Source organism: Phanerochaete carnosa (genome assembly GCF_000300595.1).
Source record: "Phanerochaete carnosa HHB-10118-sp unplaced genomic scaffold PHACAscaffold_6, whole genome shotgun sequence".
Classification (NCBI taxonomy): Eukaryota; Fungi; Basidiomycota; class Agaricomycetes; order Polyporales; family Phanerochaetaceae; genus Phanerochaete; species Phanerochaete carnosa.
This window is the reverse complement of record NW_006767633.1, coordinates 2,668,173-2,694,623: the sequence shown is the minus strand read 5'-3', so window position 1 is coordinate 2,694,623 and position 26,451 is coordinate 2,668,173. Positions and strand designations below refer to the sequence as shown.

Below are 26,451 nucleotides of genomic sequence, written 5' to 3'. Positions count from 1 at the left end.
AGCTTCTTCGCCTTACTACAAATTGGAGACATATTGAGGAGGTACTCACCTCCAGCATGATGCATACGCGCGTCTACGAAGGCGGATGATGATTGAGTGGAAATGGACGCGAGTATTGGGCATAATTTGGCCTTGGGTGAATTCGGACCTCCGACGGAATTGACCCGCTGTAATTGCTGTGCTGGAAACGCTTGAGCACGGAATCTGTGATCTGGGAGCGCTGCCTTCGTAGCGGTAACTGATGCATTGTCACACGGTCGGGCTGCGCGAGTAGGTCTCATGTCAGTTTACCCACTCAGTAGCGGACCAAGGCAAAGCTGCTCACAGCGCATCCACAGAAATGAGCACCATTATAACACACAGAGATGCAATGTGGATGCTCAGGACATTGATACAGCTAAACGCGTCATAAACGCATGTTTTCGCCCTTTCCAAATAGCGGACCTCATGCGCTCCCTGTGTAAAAACAGCCCGGAAATTGTGCCTATGCCTCCGATTGCTCAGCGGATGCTTGTCTTAGCTGTGTGCTGTACAAGTGCGTGTTCAGCGAGGCGATGAGGTGCAATAAAAACTTCTCGCCTTTGAAATATACCATTTTAGAGCTTCCACTACTATAACAGAGTCTCTCCAATGCTGATAAGCCGTCTTGGCTTCTCTATGTCCCGCCATCTGCCAACCTTGAACCGAGGCCCTTGAGCTTCGCTGGCACCAGTCGGGGCTGAGTTCGTGGATATATGCAATGTTGAACCACAGCTATGAAAATACTACAGATGTCCAGCCTGAGCTGGCAGAGGTTGATGAAATCCAAGGCAGACGCTGGAGTGCGGTCATGTCGGGATTCGGCCTGACAGCTTTCGCGGCCGATTTCGCAGTGCTTACTGCCAATATAGAAAGACGCAGAATATAGTTTCGATTCGCCCACGTTATATAACAAAACTGTCCTTTCACTTTATTGCTTCTTCAAGAACTTACGTACGTATCCGGCGACGAACTGGATGTCCTCTGGATTGGCCCCACCCCCGGCTGCACACCGTGATGAGTCAGCATGTATCAAGATGGGACGACAAAGCGAATGCTTGCCTCTATGTCCCCAGATTGAAGGAATCTTCTGCAGCTGAGACTTGTCACTTCCCATTGCCTCGACCTCAGCCTCACTGTCTTCAGGCTAATGGAAGAACGTAAGGCGGATATGTTTATATGAAGACACTCTGGCGCACCGGGAAATACAGATCTGTTACGCAGGGCATTATAAGGCCCTTCGCCGTGATGGTCTTGAGCACTCCAACAAGGTCGCCCTGCAAACTGGGAGCGATGCTCTGTATCTTCGAGATGTCGCCCATCTGCCAGGTGCGCAGCAGCACGAGCATGTCGTTGGCGTCCCAGTTTGCCAGGTGCCCCGCCTCCCATTCGGAACGAATGAAATCATTTAGATCCGTGTACTTGCCACCGTAGAGATATAGATTCTGGCGGTACCACTACGGTGTGTCAGCGCTGAATATTTTCGTAACGTAGTTCGTTCTCAGCGTACTGCTTGGCCGTATGCCCATGCGCTGTAGACACGAGCAAACGCACGGATGCCATGCTGGGGTTTGGTCGTGTAGTGTCCATCCTGGTAATCCCGCGAAGCGGCCAGCGCGATCCTCGGGCCCTCGAGGAAACTATTTGTGGCGTGAGTCCACACCAACGGTAGCTTCTGATAGGAAGAACTGACCATTGATTATGAGGGCTTGTCCGAGCAGAGCCACAGATAACAACGAACCTAAAACACAATTCTTGTTCACATGCATAAAACCGAAGACAGACTGTGCCGCATACTTATCGACAAAGTCTGGGAACATGACCGGCCAATAGTAAGCCTGTAGATACCCAGCTGTGAGAAAGGACTGCAGAAGGAAACCCGAAACGTACCTGCTGTCCACCCATGGAGAATCCGATCACGCAATATATCCTTTTGACTCCCAACTTCTCCACCAGCACGGCATGCTGCGCTCGGCTACAACCAAAATGTTCAGTAACAAGTGCCACTCGGAATGCGCGACTTACATGTTGTCCTCATACGTGACGACTGGAAAATAGGGCCCGTTGTAGGGCTCCGGCTATAGCCCCATGAGCGCCTCATAGTGGACTAAACGAACAAAACGTGACCGTGTTCGATGGGGAGGACGACTGCTCTACAAATGAGTTGCAGAGTACGAAAGTTCAGCAACGATATAACTGACCTCTCCGTTTGAAAACAGCGCGAACGTCACGATAAAGTACTGCGTGGAATCGAGAGCCTAGGATTGCGACTACCTCAGGCTACGGATATAACTTGCTACTTGAGACATTTTCATACCTTATTCGGCCCGATCATATGCAACTGGCCTGGTAGACGATGAGTCGACGGAGCTTGTGAGCAGATGTGAGCAGACACAAGATACTCACTATCCAGCTTGCCACCGTAACAAGTTGGGTACACGATACATGGTTTTGTCGAGTCGCCGTAAGTTCGATAAGCTGTATAGGCGTTCGGGACGCTACCTCCTGCAAAGGAGAATCGTCCGTGGTGATAATACTGTGTCTTCGACTCTTCAAAGGGCGCTTGTGACATGCCGGTGATAACACTAAAGAGATGGGGCAGGTCTTATATGCATCTGTCTCGTCCGGCTAATATAAGGGCTCGCGCTGTCTGAACACTCTCACATTAGTGCACGGATGAAACGCTCAGAGGTCAGCGGGTTCCCGTTCCGTCCAGATACTCCGCGAGCGGGACGCATCCTGGACTGACCTTGTCTGATTCTGCTGGCTCGTGAGAGAGGGCAGCACAGAGACCGCATGCGACATGAGAGAGCGTGTAAACAGTTCTCACTGCTGCTTATTTGCTTATACCGTGCAATGTTGTAGACAGAGGACGCATCTTCATACGAAGGCTAGGTAGCGCGAAGCGATCTATTGGTTCAGCTACATCCATTGTAACCGCTTGAAACGTGTACAGGTAGACTTCGGCTATCTATAAAAGGTGAGTTCTGCAGCCCACCTCTGGCTCAAAAGCTCTCGTAGAATGGAGACTTAACAATCGATGCCGGCCTACGTCTAGACACCGTCGTAAGTGGCCGGCAGGACTGTATGCGCAGTGTAGCTGTCTTATGCGAGCCAAGACGATCTCTGGTTACCGACGCCGTGATGGAACGCTGAGGACAGGAGTTCAGAAATCGAGAGATTTGGAGCGAGACTAGGTCCACTGAGCGAAGAATAGCAGTATGTCGCGTAAGCGGAGGTTTTATATGCGCAGAACATAGCCCTCAGAAAGGGTACAGAAGCTTGAGACTTGACCAATATCCAAAGAACAGTACATAGCCGTTGGTGGGCGCGAGTAAGGGAAGCGCTCAAGTGGTCTCGGCAACTTCCGATAAACTGTAATAGTTTTTCTCACACTTCGCGGACGGACAGAAGTGTCCTGCCCCCGTTATCGACACCGACATCCACCGCAAGCATGGGCTGTACGTCGCTATGCTCACTGTCTCTAACATCACCGAGTGAGATGTTGACCGTCACGCCGTCTAGCCAACAAACCCCGTGGATTGCAAGCAGCACGAAAGCTCCGCACCGACCGCCGCCTCAACCGCTGGGTTAGTTCACCCCTCCCTGTTCTCGCCAAACCGTTATTCTAACTCTATGCTCTTCTGCGACCTACCAACGTGCATATCAGGCGGACAAGTCCTACAAGAAGCGCGCCCTTGGCAACTTCTACAAGACCTCCCCAACGGGAGGTTCTTCACACGCCAAAGGCATCGTCCTTGAGAAGGTCGGTGTTGAGGCCAAGCAACCCAACTCTGCCATCCGGAAGTGTGTCCGTGTGCAGCTCATCAAGAACGGCAAGAAGGTCACTGCTTTCGTTCCCGTAAGTACCTCATGTTCATGGATCTCCTGCTTTATGTGATTAACACTTTGTTACGCTTGCCCAGAACGATGGTTGCTTGAATTTTGTCGACGAGAACGACGAGGTCCTCATCTCCGGTTTCGGTCGTCGTGGCAAGGCCAAGGGTGATATTCCAGGTGTCCGCTTCAAGGTTGTCAAGGTCTCTGGTGTCGGCCTCCTCGCGTTGTGGAAGGAGAAAAAGGTTTGTGGTGTTGTATCCCCCTCCAGGCTCTCAGTGCTAATGTCATATACAGGAGAAGCCCCGCTCATAAATTATTCCGGACGACCCCCTTCCTGTCGTCGTCGCTTTCGTACCCCACGCTTGTGGTCCACATGCCATGATATGTCTGTATTGCCCTCACCCACCCGTGCTCCTTGCTACTCTGCCCCAATGCATCATAGGCTAAAATCGAAAAGAGCAGGGCACGCTCGCGCGACTCCTGTATGATATGCCCATTCTTCCTCTGCCATCTTAGGATGTGTTATCGACACCATCTCAGGATTCACATGAAGGAGCGAGCACGCAGCCTTATGCGCAACGCAAACTTGTGAAGGATTGCGACACAACGATGCAGCATCCACTCGGTAATATGCATTATAGACGACATTACATTTCGTAGGGGACGTAAGATGGTTTTGCATAGGTCTGACACTTGCGCAGCTCAACCCGGTAGAAAGCAGTGGAAACGGCAAGAAATTAAAGTTTGAGCTTGACACCCTGGCCTTCAAGATACCTCTTGAGATCGGACATGAGCTCGAGCTGCTCTTCGATCGTCAAGCCGCTCACAATCATCTGTAGGATGGATCCTACAGTGACGTGGTGTTGACGAATGAGGCTCGAGTAGTAGACATAGGTAAAGACACCCATCAAGAACCTGTAAGAGTGATCGTCAGCGTTCCAGCACGCTAGGGACGGAGCAAGGAGAAACGTACTGGCAGTCCATACGGTCGGTCATACCGCCATGCCCAGGGATGCTGTGGCCAAAGTCCTTGATATCGAAGGCACGTTTGAAGCCCGAGGCAAAGAAACCGCCGAATGGCGCGACAAGAGAGGCGAAGGTAGCAAGGAAGAGGACGTGGTACTGGTAGGGCGTATATGGGACAGACGACACAGAGCGCCCGAGCTGTGAGGGCGATCCGTCAGTGAGACGGGTGAGATGCAGGGGTAGTGAGCAGTACATACCACAGTAGACAAGAACGCGCTCAGCGGACCCGGAATGACCCACTCACGCCAGACGAACACGGGGTTGGGAGTGCACGCCACGACGCTATCAAACGCGCTCGCGCCGAGGTCACGCACGGGGCAGGTCATGTATTCAAACTGCGCGAAATATGTGCCCCAGGCAATGCCGAAAATGACGGTGCTGAAGAATGCGCCAACGAAACCCTCGACGGTTTTCTTTGGAGAGAGTTTTATAAGTGGGGTGCGACCCACGGTGATGCCCCACACGTATGCGAACACGTCGTTGCAGATCACAAGAGACGCGGGAACGAAAAACCAGATCATACCCTCGAGAATGTTGTTCACGATGAAGTGGCTAGGGGTATAGGTCAGAAGAAAACAAATCGAATAGAAGTGCAGTTCGACCCACCTAGAGACCACAATGAGCATCAAGGTCATATGCACCCAACAGAACAGGCCGAATTGTTGCTTGAGGTATCCACGCTTGAGTGACAAGACGAAACCGACGAAACCGAGGGTATACAGCGAGAAGCTAGTGAACCGGTGGTTGGTAGCGAACCCGATGAGCTGGGCATCTGAGAAAACAACATGCTACCGAAGCGTCTAAGTGGAACTGAAGTGTGAACGTCACGAGGTTACCCACCTTGAAGTAGTAGATAATCGTCTCGCCGTACAAGTAGTAGTTCACCACGGCGAAGAAGTACCAGTTGAGCGTCTTGCTCCATGGGTCGCGTCCGTTTGCTTCCTCCTCGTCTTGCGGTTTCCGCTTGAGCGAGAACAGCGCGGTGACTTCGCGATATACCAACATCTGACACATGAATACAAGCACAATCATGTAGACATGGCCCATCAGAAGCAAGGCTGTAATAAATTAGTGGTGTTGGAAGACTCGCTTCAAGATGTACACGTACCAATGAAGCCACCGATCATAATAAACGTCCATAACGTTCTCGTCAAGAAGCTCTGCCTCTTCTTCACCTTCTCTGCATCTTGCTCGCTGACGCTAGTGCCATTCCGCACGGCTCTGGGCTTCTCGTCCGGTGTTGCGAAAACGACTTTCCTCTCTTCCGTGTTCTTCTCTTTCTTCTCCACCAATTGCTGTTTCTGCTGGGACTGCGGTGCAACGAGCGGCGGTGCAGGTGGCTTCAGCTCCACTTTTGACGGCAGTTCGCTCTCGATTTTCGCGTTAATCAATGGCTCGGGCTCAGGAGCTGAGGACTCCATTGTATGTTGCGTGTCTCCATTCGTCTCGACGGCGGTCTGGGCAACCTCATCATCCGTCTGGAGGTCCTCTGCTGGTTTTGCTACCGCTTCAACAACGTTCTTGGTCTCCTCAAGAGGCTTGGTGACGATCGAAGGGCTGTCGGATGGTGTCTCCAATGGGCTCAGTGACGCGGTTCCATTTGCAGGCTTTCCGTTCGCCTGCGCTCGTGCTGCCGCGCGCGCAGCTTTCTCCTGAGCCTTCTTTTCCGCGCGAGCCTTCTCCTTTAGCTTCTTCTGTGCACTCTTGGTGAGAGGTGCTGGTTCAGTGCTACGTTGCACATGTCAGACAGAGGTTACATCAACCAGAATATGGCATCCCTGACCTCGTGAGTGATGTCACGGGAGACTCAACGGCCTCCTCCTCTTCCGTTTCTTCGCCCGACTCTATACCGAGAGCATCCCAGGCGGTCTTGGACGCGAAAGATGATCGCGAATTTTGGGCAGACGGTATGCTCATCGTGCGTGGTGGAGTGCAGGGACAGGTTCTGCGTGTCACCCGACACGTGAAGTCATGGCACAGGCAAGCGCCCATACATCCCGAAGCTCGGAAGGTTCGCATATTGAGTTCGTGCAGTCAACATGCAGTCAATATTTACACGTCAGGAACTACACTAACGATATGGCAAGAGAGCTAACAGGAGAGACAGAGGAAAGAGTGTATTACTACGACAGCGAGTAACGGCTGCATCGCCTCTACATCCGCCGAGTACTTCGCGACTTCGCGAGAACGAACAGTCACCCAGACATGAGTTGCTCATGTTGGAGAGATACAATGGCTTGGTACTTGAGCCTGAGGCTGTTGTCCTCCAACGACGTAAGAAACTCTCGTTAGCCATATACCGGACCAGGTCGTTGCAAGGTGGGAGCAGGAGTGATTGCGTTCAAGCCTCGCAACATGCGAGATCATGCTTGACCAATAGCAAAAAAAGGTGAAAGGGTCATGTATTGCACGCATCCACACTCGGTATACTCTGGCGACGATTTTTTGTCAGATTTAACGCGTTGCCGCACAAGGGTACCCACAGGTGGTTAAACTTAATGGTGGTGGCTTTCTTCAGGGAAGAAAAGCTTCTCGGCAACAACGTAGCTAGTGAATGCAACGACCGCTATCCCAAAACCAGGGAACATCCTGCTGAGCATGTTCCGCTGCTGGAACACCGGGTGCTTCCTCCATGCGTCAGCTCTCGCCCACGGGTTGCGGAACAGGGACGGAGGCTGCGGCGGGTTGGCCATCTATACAGAAAACATGCCTAGTTATGATTACAACCTGTATAAAGCGGCTACAGAGACGTACGGCGAAGGAGTGTTCTGGGTACTTGGTCGGAGAATAGCGTGAAGTGGCCTACCGAAATGGGCGAGTTTAGGGCAGGTCAACGGGAACTTACGAACTTGATGTGACACAGCTCTTGGTTCTTGTTCTCATCCACATCTCTCCCCTTCCTCCGCTTTCTTTCCCCCTTCATCCTCTTCAGCTCTCCACGTTGCGTTATCTTTCAATTTTTCTCTAATATAATGTCCGGCGATGTTGTGATGTCCTCTGACGACGATCGACCTGTCCGGCCTGGTCCAAGCAGCATGAACGGCAATGGGCACGTCGCGCCAAATGGCAACGGCAAGCCCGAAGATAGCAGCTCCTTGTTCAGCGAGGACGATGGCGACATCCCCCTGGTGAGCTTGACAATGTTCATAACATGCATAGCGTGCCACTGACCTTAAGCGCCACACCAGTCTCAGACGACCCGAACGAAGTCTGAACCGCTGACTCCCGATGTGCGCACTAAAAAGCGCAAGAAGGCCCCAGTATTCTCGTCTTCGAGTGAAGATGATACTCCGCTCAAATCGTCTCCGGCAAAGCAGACGAAGTCAGCCGCGGTTCCCATGCCTGGAGCTGTTAAAGCTACCGCCGTACACGCGCCGAACGGGAAGGGAGCTACGAGCAAGGCCAAAAGCAGCAAGGTCTCGCCTCGGGGTGGCGGCGGGGACTCTGACGACGACGTGCCGGTGGCTAAGCGGAAGCGCGTGACCACAAATGGTAAGGGCAGGCCCGCGAAGAAGCGCGTTAAGAAGGAGGAGAGCGATGACGACCTTGGGCCAGAGTCCGAGGACGACAAGCCGATCGCAGTCAAGAAGCCGGCGGCGAAGGGGAAGCGCAAGCTCAAGGAGGAGAGTGATGCAGACGACGAAGAAGATAGCAAGCCTCTGAAGAAGACTCCTGCCAAGCGGGCTTCAGCAAAGAAGGCGAAAGAGGAGGAGGCATCAAGCTCGGAGGCGCCTCAATCGAAGAAGAGGGCCGCGAAAGCGAAGAAACAGGAGGAAGAGGAGGAAGATGTGTACAAGTGGTGGGAACAGCAGCAGGCCAACGGTGACGGGTCTGAGAAGTGGCAAACCTTGGAGCATAACGGGGTGTACTTCCCCCCTCCGTACGAGCCCCTGCCAGCCAATATCAAGATGAAGTACAATGGTGTGTTTGAGTTCTAGAATCTTGTCCGGAAGTTCACTATGCATATAGGCAAGCCCGTGAATCTTTCATCTGTCGCCGAAGAAGTTGCCGGATTCTATGCTGCGCTCCTTGAGACAGAGCACGCGAAGGATGCCATCTTCAACAAAAATTTCTTTGAAGATTTTCTGCAAGTTCTCAAGAAGGATTCTCCAGTACGTCGGTTAGTCCGGACATACTGACCTACGTTCTAATTTACTGCTCATAGCGCGATGGCACAAAGATCACGAAGTTCGAGCTCTGCGATTTCCGTCCTATGTATGAGCACTTCGAGCTACTTAAGGCGCAGAAGAAAGCGATGAGCTCCGCAGAGAAGAAGGAAGCGAAATCAAAGAAGGACGCACTGGAGGCCCCGTTCACACACTGCGTCCTCGACGGACGAAAGGAGAAGGTCGGTAACTTTAGGGTCGAGCCTCCAGGGCTCTTCAGAGGACGTGGTGAACATCCGAAAAAGGGCCGCCTGAAAGTGAGCTTTGTTCGTTCCATCTCTACCTATAGGTGACTAATCAAGTCGCGTAGCTTCGCGTTCATCCCGAAGATGTTACAGTTAACATTGGGGGAGGCATCCCGATACCGAAGCCCAACGTTCCCGGCAACTGGAAGGCCGTCGTGCATGATAAGACTGTAACATGGCTCGCCAACTGGGTCGAGAACGTCAATGGGAACTACAAGTATGTCTTCTTGGCTGCCGGCAGCTCACTCAAGGGTCAGAGTGATATGCAGAAGTTCGAGAAGTCCCGAGAGTTGAAGGTTCGTTGTTATTTGTTTCGTTTGGCTCGATCGCTTCTAACGCCATGTAGAAATATGTTGCCGACGTCCGCAAATGGTACAACGAGAAGCTGAAGGAGAAGGTCATGAAGGAGCGGCAGCTTGCCACCTGTCTGTATTTTATCGACGTCCTCGCTCTTCGAGCCGGTAATGAAAAGGGCGAAGACGAGGCCGACACCGTCGGTTGCTGCTCGTTACGATACGAGCACATCACCTTGGAGCCTCCAAATTTTCTAATCTTCGATTTCCTCGGTAAAGACTCCATTCGCTACTACAACCGCGTCCAGGTCGACGAGCGCGTTTTCAAGAACATCAAGATCTTCAAAGACCAGACTTCTGAGGGCGACATGTTGTTCGACCGAGTCGACGTACGTATATCTCTGCCACACTGGCTCAGGCTCGGCTAATGGGCATGTTGCAGACCGCTGATGTTAACAAGAAGCTGTCGAGCTTCATGAAAGGCCTTACAGCGAAGGTGTTCCGTACATACAACGCGTCAATTACCTTCCAACAACAACTTGACCAGGGCACGCCCGAGAAGGGTACTGTTCAGGAGAAGCTGAACGCGTACAATCACGCTAACCGTATGGTTGCCATCCTGTGTAACCATCAGAGGGCCGCTCCCAAGACGCACGAGCAATCGATGCAGAAGATGAAGGAGAAGGCACGTGTTCTACTTGTTCTGCGATGTTCGCGTACTGATACAGCATACCTTGTAGCTCCGCGGTTTCAAGTACGAGAGGATGAAGCTCCGCCACGCGCTCTTCACCGTCGACTCGAAGTTCAAGAAGAGGAAGCCATACGCCGAGGACGAGTCTGACCTTGACGACGAGGCTATCGCGGAGCACGAAGAGCAATGGAAGGCTCGTGAGCTTGAGAAAGCTGAGAAGAAGTTCCAGAAGGATAACGAGAAGCTCGCTGAGCAGGGCGAAAAGCTACAGCCTGAGTCTGCACTGAAGGACAAGATCAAAGAAATAGAGAGCGAATTCAAGCGGCTCAACAAGGAGCGCGGCACCGGAAAACATGAGCTTAAGAGGGACAAGCCGACTGAGAAGATTGAGGAGGCCATACAGAAGCTCGACGAGAAGATCAAGACGTTCAAGCTGCAGATGGAGGACAGGGAGGCCGGCAAGGAGGTCGCTCTCGGAACGAGTAAGATCAACTACCTCGACCCACGGTACGTTTGCACCACGATATCTGTGTTGCACTTACTGCATAGAACGTTGTCCAGAATTACTGCTGCTTGGTGCAAGAAGCATGACGTACCCATCGAGAAGATCTTTTCTAAGACACTACTTCAGAAATGTATGTCTCCAATTACTCGTTCTTCTCACTTCCGCTCACTTAGTCTCTCAGTCCCCTGGGCTTTGGAAGTTGATCCGGATTGGAAGTTTTAGCCATGCATACCTAATACACGCATCCCGTTCTAGACAGTCAAGACCGCGTTTTACGGACCACTTCATTGGCGGATTTCCCCCTCGCAATGCCTCACTGCTGTACATATGTAATCGTCGCCTTTGCTATACTGTTGTTTTAGATACAAACTATAATGCTAAAGATTATCATCGTCCGCTCACTAGAGCATCATTCGAGGTTTTGGAGCCATCCCAGGACGTTCCGGCGAGCGCCTACTCATCTTGCTTGATGACCGCGTCGGTAAATAATATCCATCATCTCCTTAGTGCTTTTATCGTCTATTCTCGCGACGGCTTTGTGGCGAAATCATCTTGAGCTCGAGCCCCAGTGTTTATCCTCCTGTACGCTCAAGCTCTCTATCTAGTATCTCGGTGTGTCCGACCCCTGGTTACCTACCCTTTCACCAGCTAGGTCTAGGTCTATGCCAGCATGAGTATGATATCTCCCACTCGTGTCTCGCGAGACCCCATGGAGCTGGATCGCCTGGCAGAAGAGCTGGAAACTCGAGAGTCTGGCATGTCCCACGCGGGGTTCGCCGATGGGGAACATGACCTGCCAGCATACGTGCCACTCTCGCATGACAACCCGTACCTCTCCGCCGAGACGTTCCATGTCGAGGATTTCCTCCTGTCGCGGTCCTATACTTCGCTCCCGGATCTACGGTCAGAGCTCCGAGATTACCTGGCTACGCTCAAGGAGGAGCTCGTTAAGCTCATCAATGACGACTATGAGGCGTTCATTAGCCTGAGCACGGACTTGAGGGGCGAGGGCACAAGGTTGGAGAGGCTGAAGTGGCCACTGGGGGATCTCCGAGCGCAAATCCTTGTATGTAATTCGTCAAGCCCAGTCGTATGTGTGTGATACAACCTCAGTCCCCAACGTAGGAATCACGCGGCGAATTGCAGCGCATCCAGGATGCGATTCAACACAAACTGCAGAAGCGGACTGAACTGAGGGAGGAGAAGGTGCGTTGTAACCCCGTCTACATACAGCATGACGTGAACTCGCGATTGAGATAGACATTCCTGCATCTGCTGCTGAAGATCTCTGAGTCTGTTACTCGCTTGGAGTCTTTACTCCTGATTTCGGCTCCTTCGGATGAGGACCAGGGTCAGCCGGACATGCACGGTATGACCTTGGGTAGCCGTACTGAAGAGGAACGTGCGGAAGAGAGGTGCGCGATGCATTCATGCGTTCGCACTTCGTGCTGATGTAGATAGAACGCGAGGCAACCGGGCAAAGCATCTTTCTCGAGTGGCTGCAGAATATACCCAGCTGCTGTACCATGTGTCCAAGGCACAAAGTGAGAAGTGTGCTTTTGTGGACGAGTGCCATTGGGTAAGTGCGCTCAGCTCGTGTTTCCTCGCTATATAACAGTCTTTCATAACAGCGAATCGACCGTATCAAATCCACGCTTTCGTCTGACCTAGATCATCTCTTCTCCTCGACCTTACTGACACTCACAGAAGGGAGGGACATCATCAAGTCTGTGGGCACAGCCGAACTCGACAGAACCAAGGTACTAAATGATGTGACCGAATGCCTTCGGGCATATGACATGCTCGGTCTCTGGCAGGATGCAGAGGAAGTGTTACGAACGGACGTCGTTCGTGCTTTCGTAAAGAAGGTATGCTGTTGATGTTGCTTGCAAAACGCTTTGGATAATCCCAGACAGTAGACCATATACGCCGGATGCCTTGCTGCTCCTCAAAGCCCTGTTCTACCGCATACACCCATCCCCCGGACAAAGTTTTCGTCAATCGCTAGCGGAGTGCCCCCGCGGACACCGTACACCCCTTATACTGCCTTTGCATCAAAGCAAAATCCTTTTGAGGTTAGCTTTGACACTCAACCACACATTCTGGATGACACCAACGACACTCTCGCCACATTATACAACACTATTCTCCGCTTCGTTGACCGCGACATGAAGCGTATTATGGAGCTTGCTGAGAGAGTTGGTGTTAAATCCACCGCGAGAATGAACATGGGGAAAACGGCGTTGTTGGGCGCCACTGCGCCACCTCAGAAGGACAGCCCAGGCGGATTCGAGATTATGGCTAACGTTGTATGGGCTGAGATTGGAAAGGCCATTATGGATGAGCTCGGGAGCACGGTATTCGCTGTAGGAAAGCCAGACGAATTCCGCAAGGTAAATCTGGCGGCACCCCTCCGCCTGCTGGCCTCGCTTACCCCGAGATCCCTAGCATTATGAGACGACGCAAGCGTTCATCGGATCGCTCGAGTACCTTGCACCGTCCGTGGAGGCGGTAGCCGGGATGCGCTCTCACCCTGTGTACGTCGCTTTCGAGCGACGCTGGCAGCTCCCCGTGTACTTCCAGCTGCGGTGGAAAGAGACTGTCACCAAGCTCGAGGAGTCTCTTTCGGTCGCCAAGTTGGAGCGCACGTTCACCAAAGGTCAGAAACCTTGACAGCCGCAGATTCTACATGAGACTGAATATCATTAAGCGAATGCGCCGTTTGTCACCTCACAGGCTGCTGCTGTGTGGACAGCGATTTCCTCTATATGGAGCGCGCAGGTCTTCATCCCTGAGCTCAGTCATCGATCTTGGAAATTAACCCTGCAGGTGAGAAGCCGTCTCCGGCTGGAAGGCAGAGTATTCACTAACAGAAAATCAGCTCATAAGCAGGTACCGATCCTGGCTTAATAACAGTATGCCAGCATTGGAATCTCCCTCACGAATGCCTCCAGCAAGTTCTACGACAAGTGTAAGTCATCATTGTTCATGTTTGAAGCTACTCACATCAAGGCATACAGCTCACGATGTCTCCGTCACTTAACCGGACGGCAACACCGACAAATCAACAGGTGGAGGCGGCCTCTCCAGAGAGCGTTGCGGTAGACGATGTACTACTGGTGCAGCTAGCCACTGTTTTAACAGACATCAAAGCCCTGGAAACCCAAGTCTGGAACTTGTGGCGCGAAGAACTGAGCGGGATGTTACCTGACCTGTCTGAGGCAGATAGTGCTGCTGACGTATCCATTTCGCTGGAAGGTGAGAATTCCCTTGGGCACACAGACAGGGCTTTAATTAATTGCTCTTACCTTGCTAGATATCCTGCGACGCTCCCTATCGTCCCTCATATCATTGATACCTCCCATCTCTGGTCAAATCATTGCCATCCTCTCACGCCGTGGATATGACGCTCTGCTGCCTATGCGTTCCATCCCATCGCAATTCAGGGCGATGACGGCGAGCAGAAAGCTTCCGACGGAGCCCAGTCACTTCGTGTCGCTCATCTTTCGCGCGTTGAAAGCGTTTTTTGGAATCGGTACCGGAGACGCGCCGGGTGCGACCCTCAACGACGATCACCTCCGCTCATATGCAGAGGAAGTGTTCGAAAATGTAGCACAGAGGTCTGTCTGTCCGTTTACACACCGTGTGTTATTATCGCTGACGTGCCAGTAGGTACATCTATTTCCTGACTGCAATGAAGAAAACCGAAGAGTCTCTGCGGCGGCTGAAGAAGGGCAAAAGGTCGGCCTTCTCGCTGTTCGGTTCAGCACCCTTAACGAAGGACGACGATGGCCGGGCTGATGAAGAGAAGATCCGGACGCAGATGATATTAGACGTGGATGCATTCGGCAAGGACGCCGAATCACTGGGAGTGTCGGTCAACGACAACAGCACGTACCGGGCGCTCAAGGAGCTCGCGAATGCACCACTGATAGATGACTAGACGGCATAGCCCATTGCTAATGCGAAGATGCGCGTAAGATGCTGGCATGATTATACGCTATTAGTAGTGTCCTGTCTGGGTAGGCATTTCCTATGGTATACAACTCCTGTCCGTGATACGATAATAGCAGAATCTTCCGGTACCGACTCCGATTCTCCACTAACTGCAAAGGCTTTTGCTGACTTGCTCGCGTCGTACAATCGTTCGCCGCAGGTTGAGCAGATGCCACGTGAGGGTGCCCATCCCTTGCTACGAGCCTTTGCTAACTCCTCCACTAAGACGAAAAAATCGCGGCTCATGAGGTGCTTGGTGATCACCAGCATGTCGCCCTCAGAACGGTACGACTCCAACATTCCACCCAAGATGGCCCGGAATTCGGTGTACTGCGCCCCTTTTGTAACGCGGCTGTCCCTGGCATCCACGAGTCGTTTAAACAGCCGTGGGAATGACACAGCCTTAGTCGAGCTAACAGACAGCAGCGAGTTGAAGGTCTCATGGACAGAGGCACGCAACTCGTCTAGCAGAGCCCGCTCTGCTCGTAGTTGCGGATCGTCGCCCTCATCTATGGTCTTCGCTGAGCTCACTTGTGGTGAACAAGAAAGAGAAACGCGATGGACGCAAGTGATCTGACTCCGGAGAAGTTCGAGCCAGTTCTGCTCGAGTTCGCTATGCTGGTCCGTCGCGCCCTTGCTCTGCTCGAGGCAGACACCGACAGCTCGTCGTTGGATGTTCTTGAGGGCGGATATGCATTCGTTGCTCTGTTCGGAGACGTCTCCAGCTTTCAGGAGCTCTACAAGCGTATCCGAAAGCTTCTCCACGAACTGGTCGGCCTTGTGCAAAGCACCCTTTGCGTCTCCAGCGTCATTCATGCACCAGATGACAGCATCGTAGAGCCCTTGTTCTTCACATATCCGCGCAGCTTCCTTGCGATCAATGAAGTTGGGAGGCAGATGATGAAGCTCGCTGACGACATAGCCGGGCTCGACCTCGCATAGCAGCCTGAGGTATTCATTGCGAAGGCTCGGAAGGGTGTTGGGAGAGGGCTCAACACGAGTGAATCCCAGCTCCTGGAAGCTGTCTTGCGCTGAAGTTGCCAGTAAACTCCGCAGATAGAGGAAGCGATCTCGGGACGGACGGTCAGCGAGGGTGCTTATCACCGTCTCATGCAGGGCAGGAAGGTGTCGGTCAAGAAGAAGTGCAGTTTGCGGGATGCTGGCGTCGAGTAAGGAGGGGAGCGACTCGTTGATAATCGCAGTAACTTCCGGAGGAAACTCCTGCTTGTTGTATTTTGCCGTAGTCGATAAAACCTCATCAAGCGAGCTGAATTTCTCCGCTGGGGGGATGTCACTATCCCACAAGTATGCCTGGATCAATGGCACCCATTGGTGTTCACGTCTATGCCATGAACGAAGGATGCGGTAGAAGCCGGCTCGCTCAAATATGCGGACGAGACGGTCTCCCTCATGGGGCGTATACGCAGATAGTAGATACTCGGCTGCCAGCTGCCGGTCTTCCCGCGTGCTGCTGTCTCGATCCTGTACCAGGGCGATGAGAATGCTGTGAAGTGTACTCGGCGCCACCTTGAGAAATTGGCTGTACTTGGGCATATTCCTCGCTATGAAAATGTTGATGAACGTCGCGTCGTTCTGTGGGGTGTCCGGGGATGACAGGATTTCAAGCAGTATTTTCACGATGATGAGTCGGTTGGTATTGTGCTTCTCATCGTCGTTGAGATAGTGGTCTTCAAACGCCAGGTCAAGAGTGTGAAGAAAAGCCTCAGCGTCGAAACGCAGAAGAAGGCGAGCATAGGGGTAAGTGGGTTCGACGTTTGTGTCGTCTTCATTGGTGAGGATAAGTCTGCCACCTGGATCAGGCCACATGCTAGATCGCCCGGCGAAGAGGAATGTGTACAAGTCGTATTTGGCTTGTTCAGCGTCGTCTTCCGACAGTGGCTCGCCGCTTGGATATGCCAGACCAGCCAACGCATTGCCTAGGTAGGGGTAAATCTTGTACGCGTTGATTGCAATGTCCTCCACATCGCTATCGTTCAAGCGCGCCTTTGAATTCGGCGAAGCTTCCGCGCGTCGCCGACGGTACCGCTGAACTTGTCGGATGAGGTCTATGAGCTCGACAAGCGGAGACACATAGTCCTTCATTGCGCGCATGTACACATACAGCAGAGCATCATAGAGGTGATATTTTTGACAGAGTTGGATAGACTGATTGATATCCAGACACTCCGGGTCGATGTGCCAGATAATCCGTTCGGCCAAGTCTGGCCGCCCATTCTCCTCGTGAAGCGTCACGAGCCTCTGTGTTAGTCGTGGGGGAACTTGGTGGACGGTTCCATCGATAATAAATGGCTCGAGCTGCGTCAAGAATATGCGCGAGATACCGTTGTCGTCGTAGTATGAGTAGAGATCCTCAAAAAGGAGGTCGAATTCGCCTAGGGCGATGCAAGCACGGGAACAGGTAGTCACGAGTCCCTCAAATAGCGACGTTCGATCGACGCCACGGCCATCGGCACTGAAATGAGTGTCATCCATCATACGCTCTTCAGCGAAAGCGTATCGTGCCGAAGCGACCATGAGATCACGCATCTTCTCGCCGACCACGAGCTGAAGTTCTTGTGAATCGTCCGGAAGGCCATTCCTGTTCCCGGGTGCCTCGCCGACGTAGTATGACCGAGCCAATTCGATGGCGCTTAAGAAATCGCCGTTCTCCACAAACGAAAGAATCCGATCGGCCCAAGTAAGCAGCGTCCCAACGCGAACTTCATGCTGACCCTGACAACACCGGTAAGAACATCGCGGAGGAGAACTGTACTTGCTCTTACCAGCAGGAAGATTTTGCCCTTGTATACCCTTACGCTGTGTGCCACCTCTGTCACAGCGTCCGAGTATTGCACTGAGCCATTGGTAGTGTGACTTAAGATTGGAGACACTAGAGACCAAGCATCGAATGGGACATGCTCAACGAGCTTGAAGGTGTTAATATCGAAGACTTCGAGTGCGGCGGAGGTGAGTACGATGACTTGCTAGCGAAGAGGATGTGTTCAGACTTCAAGATGAGAAAGGAGTGAGAAATCCAGACGAACCCACATTGGGATTAAGCCACTGTAAAGCGAGTGCATCACCACCCACGGTCCAACTTCTACCTTCCTCGAACACCACTCGGCCGATCTCCACACGCGAGACCTTGCTATTTTTCGGATTGCGCACTTCCTGGACCATCTTCGACTCTGATACCTGCACGAGATTCAAGGTGTTGCCCCAGCCATAGATGAGTATCGGATGAGTCCCTGTGGAGTTTGTTGCACGGCCCTTGCCGTTGGTCTGTGTGTCCTGCGGAGCGCCGGCACTCGGCGTACTCGGATACCACGCCAGGACGCCCTTGAACTTCGACTTGGACGCACCATCGTCTGCTTCGCGGTGGCGCCTGTACCAGGTCTTTGGCGAAGGTTTGAGCCCAACCACGACCAATTTCATAGGCGTCAGCAACGCGACCAGGTTGTATGCATCGGTCGGATGAGCGGATGCACCTAGCGGAAGGGGCATCATCGACAAGATGGTGTGAGCTTTCCGTATTCTTCGACGGCGGAATTGATGGTGCACGGGCACTCCGGGTGCAGAAGGTTCGTGGAGGGGGTCTGCCTCGTCAGGGTATTTGCCTAGGATCCGCAAAGTGTCCGAAGCCTCGACAAATAGGACCTTGCCAAGACTATGGTAGAACGCCAAACCACTATCGTCGGCGGAGACGACGGCGGTATGCCTTCCCGCCACAAAACCGATGCTAACAATGCGGGAGCCGTGGAGATGTCCTTCTTGCCTTCCGGTGACGACCTCTGCAAGCGATGTGGGTGCAACGAAGCGTGCAGGCGCCTTCGGGTTGTTCAAGTCGAAGAGCTGGATGTGTCCAGAGGCATGTCCTGACGCCACGTACGTATGGTCATAGGAGAGAGTAAGAGCCGTGACAGCGCCAATATTGTGCTCTGAGAGTAACAAGTCAGCTTCGCAACAACATGCGGTGAGATCGTTGAGTACGCACCTGAGGAGCCACAGATGCATTTCAAGTTCTGCTTGAAGTCGAAAACAAGTATCCTTCCGGAATTGGTTCCAACGCATATCAGGCCGTTCGCCGCTAGGACGGTAGGGGAACCAAAATTCGGTGCACCTATGAGGTTAGCGATCTTCTGCCCATGTTTCTGGTATAGAAGCTCGGTGATGTTCCGCAGCTGCGACCATCGGAACACCTCGCGTTCATCCTGGGAAGGCGCGTCGTGAGCATGCGTAGGAGCCTCCGGGAGATTGGATTGGGACGAGGTAGGCGAGAGAGCTGAGAAATGAGATGCGGGCGTGGAAATGCCGAGCTTGGAGTCAATCGTTCCGACACTTGTAACCGATGAGGTCCGTGAAGCCTGGGGCGTAGTAGAGCGAAGTCGGGAGACGGTAGGGTGTAGGAAGGGCCTCATCACCTTCGTCGGTACGCCTGATACAGGAGAGACCACAACCTTTGGAGGAGAAAGGTACCCCGATGCCGATGCGGAGGACGAAGGGGCAGGTGATAGGTCTGAGGACACATCTGCAGGCTATATGAAGCATATCGGAAACTGCGGTGTCGAAAGGAATTAGACAGACTCACCCTCGCTTCGTCGTCCATAGATGCTTCAAAGATCTCCTTCTCCTGCACGTCACGTAGGATAGTCGGGATGACTTCTGGCGGGTCGGAAACGTCATCATCCTCGTGCTCCGGCCCAAGGACGTCGCGTAGTTGTTCACGGTAGGTGCCAGAAGGCTCCGCATCAACACCGGTGTAAGAGAAACCCTCGCCCCTTTCGTCGTCGTCGCTGTCTTCTTGATTGTGAGCGTTCGAAGGCTCATCATCGCTCATGAGCTCTTCCAAACGTGCAGAGTAGTCACCGAGGCGGTCATCGTCCGGAGCCTCCTCTGTGCCCATGTCAGAGAAAACAGGCGAATCTGCGCGGCCTGTAGAGGAATAGTTCTGCGAGTTCTGTGTGCCATTCATATCACGCCGAAGGCCGCAGCCGAGCAGATAGCTGTGGACGATGTGCTGGTGGTTTCGCTGGACTGGACAGTGCGTTCACCGCGGAGACAACTTGGCGCCCATTATTCGCGAGAATAGCATTTTGCCTAAATTATCATACATACCACCATGGCCTCTTCGAGAGTAGGAGTAACTGGCGAGCTTGAAGCTCTGCAGAAACACCTAAAAGACTCAGAAGGAGTCGTAGCATATTTTCCGAATCAAAACTATCTCTCAGGGTGAACAGAGCGGCAGGGCGCAAGGCTTTGGGCCCATTTCCGAGAGTTTTGATACGAGACTTATCGGAAGCCCGAAAATCCTTGCCCAATATCCAATAATTGTTCAGTACACTCTCCCCCGCCTCCCGTGCTCGTACGGCCCACGTCCCGTTTGACCTCCGCCACGATGGCCAACGTGGCGACAATGGGTCCCCCTCCGTCTCCCAAAGAACCCCGACGCTCTGGACGACGCTCTGTGCCCGCCGCATCGAGCAGCAAGTCACCTACTGGCTCACCCACGACCGAGAACGCCCCCAAACCACAGGGCAGCTCACAAAGACCGCCGTTGCCGTCTTCCAGCAGTTCAGGGCGTGGCAAACGGACGAAGAACGAAGACATTGACGAGAGCCTCGACGATATTCACCGGAACGGTGTCAACGGCACCGCCAACGGCCGAACGAAGCGAAAGGGCAAGGAGAAAGAGAAGGGCTCGCTCAGCATCGACATTCCCGTCGATGAGGACCACCCTAAGGCAGGCTCGTCGACAACGGGTGCAGATGCGCAGGAGGAGGAAGAGGAAGAAGCAGGGGTAACACGATGTATCTGTCAGGAATCAGGTGCGTGGTGTCGTCGCGCTCATATCTTGACGAATGCAAGGCTGACTCGACGCTTCTGCTGCCTCAAGGCATCGACGAGTCTGAAACTTCAGAATTTATGGCTGAATGCGACCGCTGTCACGCTTGGCAACATGGCAGCTGCATGGGCTTCGACTCCCCTGATTCCATGCCACAAGACTATTTTTGCGAAAAGTGCAGACCAGATCTCTATCCTGAACTGCTGAAGTATGCGTGTCGTCACTCGTTTGACTTATACACCATTCTCACTCCCCTATGCCTTACAGAAAGCACGGCAAGCGTCCCCGCGGAAATTCGATCGTTTCTCACGTCAACCAGTCGCGCAGCTCGCGATCCCACTCACCAACGTACCTCATAAAACAACCCCCTAAGCGACGAAATACCATGAACAGCAGGGACGCCGCATACGAACAAGAGATGCAAGCCCTCATTGAGGCGACGGCGGCAGAAGCGGCAGCAGTTGAGGCATCAAGGGATGTATCAAGTCGGGAACCACTCGTGACATCGCCGGCCGCGATCAACGGATTGGACGCGAAGCCAGGCGACACCGTACCAGAACCTGAGCCAGAGATTGTCAGCGCACGGCGGAAGAGGAAGAGAACAGATGATGACAGGTGCGCTGCTTTGCCATATAATATCCTCCAATGCGTTGACGATCTACACGCGTCTCTAGCAATCCAACGAAACGCGCCCGGTCCGCGTCCATAGTATCAGACCGGACACATGTTACGAACCCTCATCCCGAAGCATCCCCGGTGACGACCACGAAACCTTCACTGCCTCCGCCATCGACTGGAGGCACGTCAAATTCGTCTGTATCAAGGCCTGCAGCATCGAGGCAGAGACGCGGCGGGGCGCGTAAAGCCCAAATACAAGACAGCATGTCCGTCGATGGAGACGAAGGTGAGAACATTGTGGTCATTATTGCTTTGATTAATGACGTCACTCACGTGACCTGTCATTGAACTTAGCGACAAGCACGAGTCGGCGACAAGGCAAGAAAGGTTCGTACGCTTTTGATGTCCGGGGTTTATGCATGTCTTCTCACCACCGTCGCGCAGCCGCAGAGCATGGCACACGTCGCACCCAAGCGAACGGCCTGAACGGCCACGCGCAAGCAACATACCAGTCCAACACCGCCGCCTCGCGCGCATATCACAATTCCCACGCGTACGCCGTCTCCCAACAACCGCTCTTTACCTCTTGGAACCTCCCAGACTACTTGGCACACCTCGAACCCATGTTGCCCACTGAAGTACCGCGACCACTCGAAGTCCGCGGTTTTGGGTCGCTCACAAACGGCGTCGATGTTGGGGACCGCACGACGACCGAGCGAGGTGTCAAAGTCAAGTGGCCCGGCAAGCGAATGAGCGTCGTTGACATGAACAAACGTGTCCGCGCGCTAGTAGAGTGGGTGGGACGGGAGCAGGCAAATGCAGCAGAACGCAGCAGGCGGAGGGAGGCGGTGGAAAAGGCACTCAAGGAGGCCCGTACCCGGCAAGAGGCGCTCCGCTCCATCGAACCGGGCTCCGGCAAAGACAGCAACGCGACGTCCCCTGATGCTGAACCTATTGCAGGACCCGTAGACCTACCACTAGACATCGCCGAGTCGAAAGCCATGTCAAGCCTGATCCTCGAGTGCCTCGGGCCAGAGTCTGGGTTGGAGACGATGAAGCAGATGGAGGAGCTCATGGAGGAGCTGATCAACTTTCAAGAGCGATTTGGGCCAGGTGTGAAGGTGAAGGACAGAGAGCGGAGGACAGTGGCTTCATGACCCAGGGTACACTTCGCAGACTTTTCTCCCTATCTTGCTTGGTCTTCTCTCTCTGTTGTATTCATTGGCTATTGGGGATTTTATGCTCTCGTGTCGTTCAGGCAGTATCGTCATTATGCTTAATGCGGCTTTACTCATATCATTGTATCCCATTATATCTCACTTTACTCTCTTTCGTACAGACTTTCTATGGAGCCCTGTAGTGCTAAGTACTCGACACAGAATAGGCATCGCGGAGGCGGGATCTGTACGTAAGACGTATGTCATGAGGAGACGACATCTGTGGGTTTCCTTTTTCGTCCTTAGAAGGCGAGTCACCATATGCAGGTCTCTTGCTCCGTTTCTCGTCTGCCCAGGGCTGGTCTGTCTTCTTTACCTCGGCCATGTCTGTTTCTGCAACGCTAGAATACTCGTCCCACGCTCCTGAGCCTATCTCGTACCCGCGACTGGCCAAACACTTCCTTCTCCCCGATGGCACTCCGGACTACCTGAGGCTTATTTTAAACTCAAAAGTGTACGACTTTGTCAAGGAGACCCCACTCATTCGCTGCGAAAATCTCAGCGCACGGTTCGGGAACGAGATCTGGCTGAAACGCGAGGACCTGCAGGATGTCTTCAGCTTCAAGATCCGCGGGGCGTACAACTTCATGGCCAACATTCCCAAGGACGAGCGGTGGAAGGGCGTCGTGACCTGCAGTGCCGGTTAGTGTCGTGCGTGTTCCTGCAAACACCCGCAGACCGTTTCTCACCGCCGGGCACGGCCGGCACAGGCAACCATGCGCAGGGCGTCGCGCTCTCGGGCCAGAAGCTCGGCATCCCGTGCACGATCGTCATGCCCAAGGCCACGCCCACGATCAAGGTCCGAAACGTGTCCCGCCTCGGCGCCAAGGTCGTCCTACACGGCAGCGACTTCGACGAGGCCAAAACCGAGTGTGCGCGCCTCGCGGAGGCGCACGGCCTCACCTTCGTCCCACCGTACGATGACCCGCTCGTCATCGCCGGCCAGGGCACCTGCGGCATGGAGATCCTCAAGCAGATCCCGGACGCGGAGGACCTAGATGGCATATTCGCCGCCATTGGCGGAGGCGGGCTCGTCTCCGGCATTGCAGCATACGTGAAGCGCATTGGCAACCCGAAGACGAAGGTTGTCGGTGTCGAGACATTTGATGGAGACGCCATGGAGAGGAGCTTGCAGAAGGGAGACAGAGTTACACTGGGGGAGGTCGGACCTTTCAGCGACGGTACTGCGGTAAAAATCGTTGGCGCAGAACCCTTTCGAATGTGCAAACAGCTGCTAGACGGGGTAGTGAAGGCCGACACGGACGAGATCTGTGCTGCTATCAAAGATATCTTCGAGGGTACGCTTGCAAATACACTACACGGACCAAGTCTGACCCTTGCACAGAGACGAGATCCATCACTGAACCAGCAGGTGCACTCGCTGTGGCAGGCTTGAAAAAATACATCACACAAAACTACCTGGTTGGCGCAAATAAGCGGTTCGTCGCCGTCGTCAGCGGCGCCAACATGAACTTCGACCGCCTGCGCTTCGTTGCTGAGCGTGCTGAGCTCGGTGAGGGCCGCGAGGCTCTCCTCAGCGTCGAGATCCCCGAAAAGCCAGGTAGCTTCTTCGCGCTTCACAGCACGATTCATCCCCGCGCGACGACCGAGTTCATCTACCGCTACAATGATGCGACGCTCGCGCAGATATACATATCGTTCACGCTCGAGAGTACCCAGCGCGAGAAGGAGGTCGCGGAGGTGCTTACGCAGCTCGAGAAGAAGGGCATGAGAGGGTTCGATATCAGTGACGATGAGCTTGCCAAGAGCCATGCGCGATATATGGTCGGCGGGGCCAGTAACGTTCCGAACGAGAGGTTGTTCCGATTCGGTATGTTTTGTCGCGTTCGACGTAGGACGAGTTATAATATGGGTTCCCACAGAATTCCCCGAAAGGCCTGGTGCCCTGCGACGCTTTTTGGAGGGCATACATGCAGACTTGGGCTGGAGCATCTCACTGTTCCACTACCGAAACCATGGTGCGGGTAAGTATATATACCTCGGCGTCTGCCGCATCGCGCTAATGTATACCTCTAGACATTGGAAAGGTACTCGCAGGCATTCAAGTACCTCCGGGTGACGCCACCGACTTTGATAAATTTCTCCAGAACCTCGGATACCCATACGTAGAAGAGACGAATAACCCAGTGTACAAGAGATATCTTAGAGGATGACTGTATACATGTTCCACGGTGTATCATAATGCTAGGGTTGATGAATGGAATGCGCGATGGGCTGATCATAACTGCCGGAAGTTGCTAGGCCAACCTGACCGCTATTACTAACTACTCTATACAATGCTATCTCTCGCAACATCGAGAACTCGCGGCATTAAACATGGTGAGAAGAGAACCGAAGAGAAGTGCAGCAGGATCGAGCGAAGACGGAAGCGGCCGCCCGTCAGACGTCCGCGAGGATGCCGACGACGATCTGCTTCACCGTCCTCCTCTCCGGCGCGGCAAGCTCGGGCGCCGGCTGGTCGCGCACGGCGGGGTGCATGATGCTCCCGAGGATCTCGTCGTCGGGGCCCGCGCGCACGCGCAGCCGGTGCGAGACCGCGCGCGGGAAGACTCGCCCGACGTCGATCTCGCTCACGTCCCACACCTCGGGCGCCGCCGGCAGCGGCGCCATGAGGCTGCTCGGCGCGAAGCTGTCGCGGCTCGCGAACGCCGCCGTGCGCGGCGCGTGCGGCGGCCCGTCGTGTGCATGACCGGGGGAGGCGTGGTCAGCCCTGGCCCCTAGCGTGGGCGTCGGCGTCGGGCCCCTCGACGCGCACCTCGACGCTGCGCACGCTCCCCGCCTTGCGGCGGCCCGCGCGGATCTCGGCGCCGAGCCACGCGTCCTCGCCGTCGCCGTCGCCGCCGCCGTCGTCCCACGCGTGCACGTTTGCGTCGGTCGTGCGGAGCTCGTCATCGTCGTCGTCCTCGCTGGACGCGGTGTCGCGCGGCGCGGCGGCGGCGACGCTCGCGACGAGCTCTGCGCCGAGGCTGCACCCGCAGAGCACGCGGTACGCGCGCACGAGCGCCGTGGCGTCGCGGTGCGCGCGCAGCGTGAGCAGCCCGCCGTCGAGCAGCGGGTGGTGCCGCGCGGCGGAGAAGAGGTCGGCGAGGTAGATGTTGAGGGAGGGGTGGATGAAGGTGTACGCCTCGGCGCAGTCGGGCGAGGAGGAGGACGGAATGGGGAGCGCGGGTGGCAGAGGCTTCGTGAGTGCGCGGAGCCGTTGCAGGTCTTCGGAGGTGATGACGTGGTTTGCGGAGGGTGTTAGCTGGGAGGGGGAGCCAAGAGGCAGGGGCCGCAAGCGGGGGGACGGAGACGACGGAGACGCATCGTGCGGGAACAAAGAAGATATCTGCATGCGTGGGGATATTGAGTTGAACGAGGCCGAGAGCGGCGTGTTGACAGAGGAACGGTAAGTCGTGTAGGCCTGGCGAACAGCAGGCGAGACAATGACATCTGCACTCATAGCGAAGCGGTCGAGCTATTTTGGAATCAGCTTGGAAAACGGGGACATTCCGAGGCCAACATACCAGGGTCTCCAAGATTGCAGGCCGTTCGTGTGGGTCCAACGGGCACACGTAAACCATGATGAAGTCGGCGGGAAGGTCGAGGATCCCTTCGGAGGGAACATTGACGAACGGCCCCGGGATAACATCGGTGTCGAGGGACACCTTCCGATACTGCAGCGCTCTGAGAAGGAGCCTCTGCGCGGGTATTTCGACGTGCTCCAGGCCGGAGACGACGACAGCCTTGGGCAGGCACGCGACCGGACGCGGATGCGAGCCCGCCTGATGATGCTCAATGGGTATCTGCTGCACATCAGTGCTCCGGCGCATGCCCGTCGGATCCGTCTGCATGCGCGGCGCGTGCGGCCGCATCCGGAGCGTCGACGCCGCGCTGGCGGGCACGCGCCGCGACGACGCGACGCTCGTCACGTCCGTCTGCGAGTCTGCGGTGCTCTCGCGCGAGTGCACCGGCGTCGAGAGCGGAGACGACG

General features: G+C 54.3%; 8 protein-coding genes across 8 annotated transcripts; 4 read left to right on the top strand and 4 right to left on the bottom strand.

Moving 5' to 3' along the window:
• Positions 1–805: 805 nt before the first annotated feature.
• On the bottom strand, positions 806–3,348 carry PHACADRAFT_124009 (uncharacterized protein). The gene is made up of 11 exons (XM_007397311.1): positions 2,425–3,348; positions 2,336–2,364; positions 2,220–2,276; positions 2,146–2,169; positions 2,044–2,096; positions 1,909–1,993; positions 1,816–1,856; positions 1,712–1,759; positions 1,529–1,658; positions 1,218–1,475; positions 806–1,165 (listed from the first exon to the last, which is right to left on the bottom strand). The coding sequence occupies exons 1-11, from the start codon at positions 2,588–2,590 to the stop codon at positions 950–952; spliced, it is 1,107 nt and encodes a 368-aa protein (XP_007397373.1). The 5' UTR covers positions 2,591–3,348; the 3' UTR covers positions 806–949.
• A 96-nt stretch (positions 3,349–3,444) lies between these two features.
• On the top strand, positions 3,445–4,385 carry PHACADRAFT_258701 (uncharacterized protein). The gene is made up of 5 exons (XM_007397310.1): positions 3,445–3,479; positions 3,544–3,608; positions 3,689–3,880; positions 3,945–4,100; positions 4,153–4,385. The coding sequence occupies exons 1-5, from the start codon at positions 3,473–3,475 to the stop codon at positions 4,168–4,170; spliced, it is 438 nt and encodes a 145-aa protein (XP_007397372.1). The 5' UTR covers positions 3,445–3,472; the 3' UTR covers positions 4,171–4,385.
• A 129-nt stretch (positions 4,386–4,514) lies between these two features.
• On the bottom strand, positions 4,515–6,807 carry PHACADRAFT_258698 (uncharacterized protein). Its single transcript, XM_007397309.1, has 7 exons — positions 6,668–6,807; positions 5,993–6,612; positions 5,725–5,942; positions 5,491–5,672; positions 5,082–5,436; positions 4,832–5,022; positions 4,515–4,773 (listed from the first exon to the last, which is right to left on the bottom strand). Exons 1-7 carry the CDS (start codon positions 6,799–6,801, stop codon positions 4,596–4,598), a joined length of 1,878 nt encoding a protein of 625 aa, XP_007397371.1. The 5' UTR covers positions 6,802–6,807; the 3' UTR covers positions 4,515–4,595.
• A 572-nt stretch (positions 6,808–7,379) lies between these two features.
• PHACADRAFT_96801 (uncharacterized protein) lies at positions 7,380–7,577 on the bottom strand (the record flags this gene model as incomplete). Its single annotated transcript, XM_007397308.1, has 1 exon — positions 7,380–7,577. The coding sequence occupies one exon, from the start codon at positions 7,575–7,577 to the stop codon at positions 7,380–7,382; it is 198 nt and encodes a 65-aa protein (XP_007397370.1).
• Positions 7,578–7,856: 279 nt separating this feature from the next.
• On the top strand, positions 7,857–11,006 carry PHACADRAFT_96904 (uncharacterized protein; the record flags this gene model as incomplete). The annotated part of the gene is made up of 10 exons (XM_007397307.1): positions 7,857–8,012; positions 8,073–8,805; positions 8,854–8,996; positions 9,050–9,307; positions 9,361–9,591; positions 9,642–9,977; positions 10,031–10,198; positions 10,329–10,786; positions 10,841–10,914; positions 10,966–11,006. The coding sequence occupies 10 exons, from the start codon at positions 7,857–7,859 to the stop codon at positions 11,004–11,006; spliced, it is 2,598 nt and encodes an 865-aa protein (XP_007397369.1).
• Positions 11,007–11,460: 454 nt separating this feature from the next.
• PHACADRAFT_97861 (uncharacterized protein) lies at positions 11,461–14,727 on the top strand (the record flags this gene model as incomplete). The annotated part of the gene is made up of 12 exons (XM_007397306.1): positions 11,461–11,871; positions 11,910–11,990; positions 12,045–12,153; positions 12,200–12,363; positions 12,416–12,652; positions 12,704–13,177; positions 13,233–13,443; positions 13,495–13,613; positions 13,666–13,753; positions 13,797–14,023; positions 14,253–14,404; positions 14,454–14,727. 12 exons carry the CDS (start codon positions 11,461–11,463, stop codon positions 14,725–14,727), a joined length of 2,547 nt encoding a protein of 848 aa, XP_007397368.1.
• A 50-nt stretch (positions 14,728–14,777) lies between these two features.
• PHACADRAFT_96976 (uncharacterized protein) lies at positions 14,778–19,198 on the bottom strand (the record flags this gene model as incomplete). Its single annotated transcript, XM_007397305.1, has 4 exons — positions 14,778–17,513; positions 17,564–17,764; positions 17,829–18,718; positions 18,775–19,198. 4 exons carry the CDS (start codon positions 19,196–19,198, stop codon positions 14,778–14,780), a joined length of 4,251 nt encoding a protein of 1,416 aa, XP_007397367.1.
• Positions 19,199–20,656: 1,458 nt separating this feature from the next.
• Positions 20,657–26,314, top strand: PHACADRAFT_146861 (uncharacterized protein). The gene is made up of 9 exons (XM_007397304.1): positions 20,657–20,830; positions 20,890–21,237; positions 21,297–21,526; positions 21,595–21,627; positions 21,685–23,099; positions 23,168–23,755; positions 23,803–24,288; positions 24,341–24,442; positions 24,495–26,314. The coding sequence occupies exons 5-9, from the start codon at positions 22,781–22,783 to the stop codon at positions 24,629–24,631; spliced, it is 1,632 nt and encodes a 543-aa protein (XP_007397366.1). The 5' UTR covers positions 20,657–20,830; positions 20,890–21,237; positions 21,297–21,526; positions 21,595–21,627; positions 21,685–22,780; the 3' UTR covers positions 24,632–26,314.
• Positions 26,315–26,451: the final 137 nt, after the last annotated feature.